Raw genomic sequence first — 8340 nt, 5'->3', positions numbered from 1 at the left:
AGGAGAGGGGAGAAAAAGAAAGAAGAAAGAAAGAAAGAAAGAAAGAAAGAAAGAAAGAAAGAAAGAAAGAAAGAAAGAAAGAAAGAAAGAAAAGATGGTGTCTTCTTTACTGACTTCCTCTTGAAGAGGACCCAGAGGTTGTAACTTAGTCCCATATACTACCATGAATATTCAGGCCTCTTTGCAACTACATACTCGAGGAAATTCCATAAACGAATCAACAAAAACACTAGGCAGACAGAACTGTCAAGACTCTCACACTGGGACGGCAAGATAGCTCATCAGACTAAAGTGCCTGCTTTGGAAAGCTTAGGCAAAAGCACGAGGGCCGTGATTCGATCCCTGGCATCACATGTCATGGCCAGCCCTGCCCCCAGGGCAGGCTGAGCTGACCAGACTCCAGGAATCATGATGCATGTCTGTAATCCCAGCACTGGAGAGGCAGAAAGCAGGAGGATCACCATGAGTCCAAGCTGTATATTGAGACACTGCAACAGCCAAATACATTTAGAGAAAGACTCTCACACTGGGATTGTACAAGACCCATATGATGACAGGAACCTGGAGCAGAAGGAGATGGCAAGGGATTGCTGGTCTTTGTGCATAACTTCATGAATAGAAAGCCATTGGACATGATGATTTGAGTGTAGTCAGTATGTGAAGCTGTCCCTGCTCTATGTACTCTTAACTGTACATCTTCAGTTTAGTATTCTTGTAAGTGGGAAAGTTATGGTCATCCTCTTACCTGAGAGGCAGATGTGTACTTATAATTGTGAGAATGTGGAGAACTTTACTTTCCAATGAACATGCAGGAGACATAGTTTTATTTTATTACTTTACATAAGCATTAGTAAAATGAACTCCCTTTGTAGAGTAAGAGATAGCATGGGAGGTGAAATTCATCCTGAATATAGAGGGAGTAAGATGAAGCCACACTCGAGAAGTTGATTTCTTTTGAAATGTTTCCAGTGTGGGCAGCATGGAAGCCAACATCTCAGTTCCTCCATATGAATCTGAATGGATTCGCCATAAGGCCACTGTACTCACTGTTGTATGGATATTCTCAATGGTGCCACTCTCGATCACCCAAGAGTCTCACACTGGGCCGGCAAGATAGTACAGCAGACTAAAGCGCCTGCTTTGGAAAACTTAGGCAAAAGCACAAGGGCCAAGATTCGATCCCTGGCACTACATACCGTAGCCAGCCATACCCCAGGGCTGGCTGAGTCAATGAGAGTCCAGGAGTCATGATGCATGTCTGCAATCTCAGCTCTAGGGAGGCTAAAAGCAGGAGGATCATCATGAATCCAAGTTGTATAGTGAGACACTGCAACAACCAAATACATTTAGAAAAAGACTGTCGTACTGGGGATGTACAAGATCCTTATGATGAGAGGAACCTGGAGCTGAAGGAGAGTACAAGGAATTGCTGGCCTTTAAGCATAACTTCATGAGTAAAAACCCATTGGGCATGAAGATTTGAGTGTAGCTAGTATGTGAAGCTTTGAGTGTAGATAGTATGTGAACCTTCTCAAGGTTCTCTTAACTGTATATCCTCAATTTTGTATTCTTGTAAGTGGGAAAGTTGTGGTCAACCTCTTACCTGAGAGGCAGATGTGTACTTATAATTGTGAGAATGTGGAGTATTTTACCTTGTAGTGAACATGCAAGAGATATCCACTTTTATTTCATTACTGGGCATAAGCATTAGTAAAATGAGCTCCCTTGGTAGAGTTAGACGTAGCATGGCAGGTGAAACAGATCCTGAATATTGAGGCTGTAATATGAACCCACATTTGAGAAGTTGTTGTTTTTTTTTAATGTTTCAGGTGTGGGCAGCATGGAAGCCAACATCTCAGTACCTCCATATGAATCTGAATGGATGCGCCATGAGAACACCATACGTGCTGTTTTATGGATAGTCTCAATGGTGCTTCTCTCGATCACCTTTGTCCTTGGTGTGCTGGGCAATGGGCTGGTGATCTGGGTGGCTGGATTCCGGATGACACGTACAGTCACCACCATATGTTACCTGAACCTGGCCCTTGCCGACTTCTTCTTCAGTGTTACCCTACCTTTCTGCATTGTCTCCACGGCCATGAGAGGACTTTGGCCTTTTGGGTGGTTCCTCTGCAAGTTCACTAACATCATGATGGCCATAAACCAATATGGAAGCATCTTCCTGATTGCTGTCATTTCTCTGGATCGCTGTATCTGTATCCTGCATCCAGTGTGGTCCCAGAAGCACCGCAATGTCAATCTGGCCAAAAAAGTTGTCGTTGGATCCTGGATTCTTGCTGTAGTCTTCTCTTTGCCAGCTTTCATCTTCCCAAATACAGTAAGTGATGCAAAAGGGAATGTGTACTGTCTAGACTCCATTGAACCTTTGGGATTCACAGAGGAAGAACAAATGGAGGTACTCCGTGCTATAATATTACCTATGGGGATTACCCAGTTCATTATTGGCTTCTGCATGCCCATGTCCACCATGTTAGTCTGTTATGGGCTAATAGCTGCCAAGATTCATGGAATGCACATCATAAAGTCTAGCCGTCCTTTTCAGGTCCTCATTGCTGTTGTGGCTTCCTTCTTTATCTGCTGGTTTCCCTTTCAACTGATTTTGCTTGTAGGCAAAGTCTGGGTCAAAGATATTGAATTGTATGAAGACAAGATAATACATATATACCATTTACTGTTACTTCCAACAATGTCCCTGGCCTGCTTCAACAGCTGTCTTAACCCAATACTCTATGTTTTTGTGGGTCAGGATTTCCGAGAGAGACTGATCCACTCTCTGCCCATCACACTGGAGAGGGCCCTGAGTGACAACATTGCCCAGGCTTTTGACACAGCCACCAGTTCTTTGGCACCTCCTGCAGATGAAGCATTAACAAAAATGTGAGAAGGGGCTTTGGCTTGTCTTTCATCTTTTCCTAATCTCACCTCTAGTTTTATTTCAATTTGAGCTATGCCCTTGAATATTTGCTTTGGAAAATTACTTATATGTCCTCTCAATTGAGGGAAAAGAAATAGATAATGGGCTCTATGGATGTCATTTTTGTTTTGTTTTCACTTACATGTCTCAATTACTTTATCTTCATTGCTGGGACAAAATACCTACCCCTAAAATTAAGAAAAGAAAAATTTATTCAGCTCACAGTTTGTGGAGGTTTCAATCCAAACTCAGATGGCTCTAAGACAGAGTGGCATAAGGCAGAGGACAGCTGTACAAGACAGTATAAAGCAGCAAAGAGCAAAGGGAGGAGCAGCAGGTGTGGCAGCAGTCAAACCTCTCTCCCATCCCCAGCCCAGGACAGGTGTGGCACTCATACCTGTCATTCATCTCAGCATTAGATCAGGAATTGTTCACAAACTCTAGAAGGCTTCCTCAATGACTACATGAAGTTTACAGGGACAGGTGGACACAAACCATAACACTAAATGTGTGTTCTGACTGAATTGAATGTAAGAAAAGAATATAAGAGAAAAAGGAATGCTTTGGACTCCTGGGATTTAGAAAAAAATCATATAAATTACAAATAAAATTTAATTTTACCATAAGACAAAATGCTCACTACAGAGATTTAATACTTCGATAAAGAGACCACAATGATTGAACACAGACAGTGCAAGGTGTGTTTCCAGGCCTCTTAATTTTATTTTAATACAAAGTCTGACAGATTTTTAGGCTGGTCCTAAAGTTACAATTCTCATGCCTCAACCTCTTGAGTACCAAGAATTGCAAATATGTACTTCTATTTCCTAAATTTTTTCATATAGAAAGCTGAAGGATTTCTTTTCTTTTTTTCTTTTTTTTTCTTTTTTTTCTTTTTTTTTTTTTTGGTTTTACGATATTTGCTTAAAAACCTTCCCTTTTAAAAAAGTTATGAAAGGCTATTGGACTTTATCAAATGTACTTTCTACATAATATTAAAGTTATTGTTTGTCATCATCATTGTATTTGTGTGATCACAAATATATTCATTAATTTCTAAATGTTAGACAAGCCCTTCCTCCTGGTTTGAAGCAGATTCATTTCCAGTGAACTTTTTCATGCTGTATTTAATAAATTTGTCACCTATTTCCTTTGATTTTCTTATAGCAACAATGATTATATAAAGGTAATCCTGGTAAGATGATCATCTCTATTGTATTTATTGTGCATCAGTCTTTCCCTTGTCTCCTAAAAGAGTAGGAAACTCTCCGTCTAATCTCTGCTGATACATTTTTCTTCAGAGTTAACACTTTCATTACTGAAGCCCACAGGGTCTAGCATTTTCTTTCAGAACAGCCTTTTAATGAGATTCAATTTCTTCTATTGTTACTATTTTACTCAGTTATCTTTTCCTCTTGAGCTTTATACAACTGTAATATTTAAGAAGCTTACCCATTTCGCCAAACCTGTCAACTATACTGGCATGAAAATAAATAATTATGCAGGTAACTTGATTGGGTTTCCTTAAAATAATGAGAATGTAAACTTTCTGAAAGCAGACATCTTGGTCTATGTCATCACAGATGTAGTCTTATCACCTATGAGTAAAATAATGACTGTTGTGTTCATTTAATTAATGAATAAAAGATTTCTATCGAATTACTGAATCAATAAGTATTTACTAGTTAATTAATCAACATTTTTATCACTAAGGTGCTGAGTGTTAATCTTAAGGTGATCCCAAACCTTATGACATGAAGGAAAGGAAATTCACACTTACAAATTTATATATGTCTTATTCTTCCATAGTTCTGTGTTCCTGCATGAAATGAAGGACCATGGTTAACTCCTGTCTGATGAATCTGTTTAGATGAACTAACATGTACAATTTCTCTGCCCATTTTCTTATTTTCTACTAATAACTACTCACAAATGGAACTACTTTGTTTAATACATTTCAGAATAGCAAAATGAAAGACCTAAATTAATAAGTAGTAGCCCTGTTATCAAAGTCCCTTCCTCACTGCTTTACTGTTCACATCTTTTTCCTTCTCTCAAACCATCCTTAAAGTTCTTTACTAACTTCAGGAAATGTATACTCTTAAATGTCCAACTAAGAAGCAGCTATAGGAAATGAAGCGCGGTGCACAGGAGGGTTAACAAACCCCTGAACTGGAAGAGGAAGAGAATGTTATTGGTTCATTCTCCAATATGGAAGCAGAAGTTTTCCTTTTTAGGGGGTTAACACCCTCCTTCAGGACTCCTGGTTGCTATCCTGACCCTGATGAATTACAATGCAGAAGCACCTCCAACATCCTCCCAATATTTCTTCTCTGGGAATTTCTATTGTGGGTATCCATCATTTATTGCCCTATTGAATACTGGTTCTCTCTGTCACTGGTGGATTCTTCTAAATTAGAGGGAAACTCATCACAAAAACATACATGTAGTTATGATTATGCCTTAAACTCTCAAATCATTGAGGTTATTGCCCATGGGAACAATGAGATTACTTCAGTTTTGTTGTTTGTCTTTTGTTCTGCATCTTTTTTTAAATGTATTTGATTATCACAGAGTCTCACCACACAGCTCAGATTCATAATGATACTCCTGTTTTCGGCCTCTCCAGCTCTGGGAATACAGGCATGTATCACCACGCCTAGACTCTTGGCCAGCTCAACCTGCCATTGTGATTGGGCTGGTGTGCCATGTGGTGCCAGAGATTGAACCGAGGTCTCTGCACTTACCTAAATTTGCCTAATCAGCAGGATTAGCTGGCCTGAGATTACTTCAGTTTTGAAGAAGAGTTTAAAGTGATATTGAATTCCAGGGACTGATCAGTAACAACTATCCTTGCTTCCATAGCATTTGTCCCCTTTCTTCACAATTGTCACAGCCCTCTGGGAGCCAAAGACAGCAGAATTACAAGTTCAAACCGAGCCTTGACCATGGAAGTAGGGAGATAGTGTATGAAGACAAAAAATAAAAATAGGGAGCATGACTGGTGGTGCAGATTAAGGATAAGGACCTACACTCAATCCTTGTTACTATGCTCCAAAACAAACAGACAAGTACTCAAACACAAAATGAGAAACAAAGAAGGAAGTGCAAAAAGAAAGAGAATCACAAAGCATCTTAATTTATCTAGCTACAAATTCATATTTTCTACCACACTTCCATATAAATGTAAATAGAATCTAAATAATAAAAATGCAAGAGTTCCATAACATCAGCAAACATGTGGTTTGTACATTCCTTTATCATCTTATCCTTTATTTTGTGGTCATTATGCACAGAAAATATGTACTCATGAAAATGAATGCATTCATATTTTGTAAAACTAGATTTTATTGCCCAGTCTTAGCCCAGGCCCGGTGACTATGTGAGAGACCCTCTGGATACAACGCACTGGCAGGACCTACTGGTCCCAGACCCGGCGCAAATTGGGTGAGACCGTCTTACACCCTCTTCAGACGCCCCCCACAATTCCGCAGCACCTCCCCTATCCCACCCGCTGAATAGGAATTTCTGACGGACTCCAGGAAACCCCAGATCCAGTCCTAGCTCAGGCCTGGTGAGTGTGTGGGAGAACATCGGGCTACCATGTGCCAGCGTGACCTATTGGTCCCAGCCCAGGCGCAGCGTGGATGACACCCTCTTTCACCCTCTTGGGACACCCTCCATCACTCTGTAGTACCCCCCCAAGCCCCACCCACAGAGTAGTAATTTCTGTCACGTTCCGGGAAACCCCAGATACAGTCCTACTCTAGGCCTGATGAGTGTGTGGGAGAGCTTCCTCTCCCACCTACTCCACGTTGTCCCTTCCAGACTCAGCTTAGGCCTGGCATGCAGGCCTGGGGTGAAACCCTGCAGCTGCAATCCCTGAAGAGAGTGTAGGGGACAGATCCACCCAGCTAATGCATGAGAAGAACATCTTGCCAGAGGGGCACAACAGGTTCAACCCCAAGGGCAGCAGCAGGAAAAAGCTGAGCACAGGAGCCAGGACCAAGCCAGGCACAGCTGGATAAATCCAAACTTTGTACATCTGTACCTGAACTTCAGTGTGTGCTAAGGTTATAACTGCAACAAAGATCTACAACAAAGGTCAGAAGACAGTGCTACACAAAATGACAACAAGAAGGAGCAAAATGCAATCTCAGAACCCAAGCCCACCCTTAACAAGTGCAGAGGACACTAACACAGAACAAATTGGGAATCGCACAGCTGAAAGCAATGAATCAATGGCTTCGGAAATAAGAAAAGAGCTGCTAAAAGATATAGAGGAACTCAGATTGGAAATGAAAAGAGAAATCCCTGAATTAATAACATGTGCAATAAAGAATCAAATGCAGAAACATATGGAGGAAACCCAATGCCCACCCAGAACAAGTGTAGAGGACACCAGATAAGCTCAAATATATGAAGTAATAGCGTCGATGGTAAATAAGCAACACCAGGAAGTCATAGAGGAATTCAGAGAGGAATGCTTTTCTGAAATGAAAAAGAATTCTCAGAACTCATAGCATCTGAAGTAAAGAATCAACTATAGAAACATAGGGAGGAAACCCAATCTGAAAAAAAACACTACAGTAAAAGAATTTATAGCTGATTCTAAAGAAGACATTGATTAAAAAAATAGAGGAGATTAGAAAAATGACGGATTCCCTGAATGAGCAATACAGGAAAGAAATAGATTGCATGAAGCAGAATCAAAAAGATGTAGAGAAATTTAAATCACAATCACAAGCTTGTAAAACCGCTTAAGTGAAAGTGAACACAGAGTTTCAGATAGTGAACACACTGGTGCAACTAGTGAAAAGGTAAGAAAAGACCTCTTAAAAACAACTAAGATGCAGGAAAGAATAATCCATCACCTGCAAGATGACACAAAGATGAACAATATGAGACTAATAGGCATCAAAGAGAAAGAAGGAGTCAATATAAATGACATTTAAAAAATATGAGCACAAGTAATAGAAGAAAACTTCCCAAATATGAGGAAACAATCTGACATTCAGGTAACTGAAGCATACAGAAAGCCAAAAAACCTCAACCCAATGAAAAACACACCGAGACATATAATAGTCAAGATCCCAGAAATTCAGCACAAGAATAATATACTGAAAGCCGCTAAAGAAAAGAAGCAGATCACATTCAAAGGAAAACCCATCAGAATTACGGCCAATATCTCTTCACAAACCATGAAGGCAAGAAGAGCATGGAGCAGAGTACTTCAAGTCCTTCATGGAAACAAATTCCAGCCCAGACTACTATACTCTGCAAAATTCTCTTTTAAGATTGATGGAAAAGTGAAATACTTTCATGACAAAGAAAAGCTAAAGAATTTTGTGATGACAAAGCCAACACTACACAGGCTATTGAAACATGTTATAGAGAGGGACCAA

The 8340-nt window shown here is 40.2% G+C and overlaps 1 protein-coding gene across 1 annotated transcript in view; it reads left to right on the top strand.

The window, feature by feature from the left end:
- LOC101565588 (N-formyl peptide receptor 2-like) overlaps window positions 1-2902 on the top strand; it is a 7775-nt gene extending 4873 nt beyond the window's left edge. The window contains exon 2 of the mRNA XM_004644678.2: window positions 1830-2902. Within this exon, the coding sequence (XP_004644735.1) occupies window positions 1841-2902 (1062 nt within the window). The 5' untranslated portion in view covers window positions 1830-1840. The remainder of the gene's footprint in view (window positions 1-1829) is intronic.
- Window positions 2903-8340: the final 5438 nt, after the last annotated feature.

This window comes from Octodon degus, unplaced genomic scaffold, assembly GCF_000260255.1.
Source record: "Octodon degus isolate 3935 unplaced genomic scaffold, OctDeg1.0 scaffold00206, whole genome shotgun sequence".
NCBI lineage: Eukaryota > Metazoa > Chordata > Mammalia > Rodentia > Octodontidae > Octodon > Octodon degus.
The sequence above is the reverse complement of the archived record's forward strand: the minus strand, read 5'-3'. Positions and strand labels throughout refer to the sequence as shown.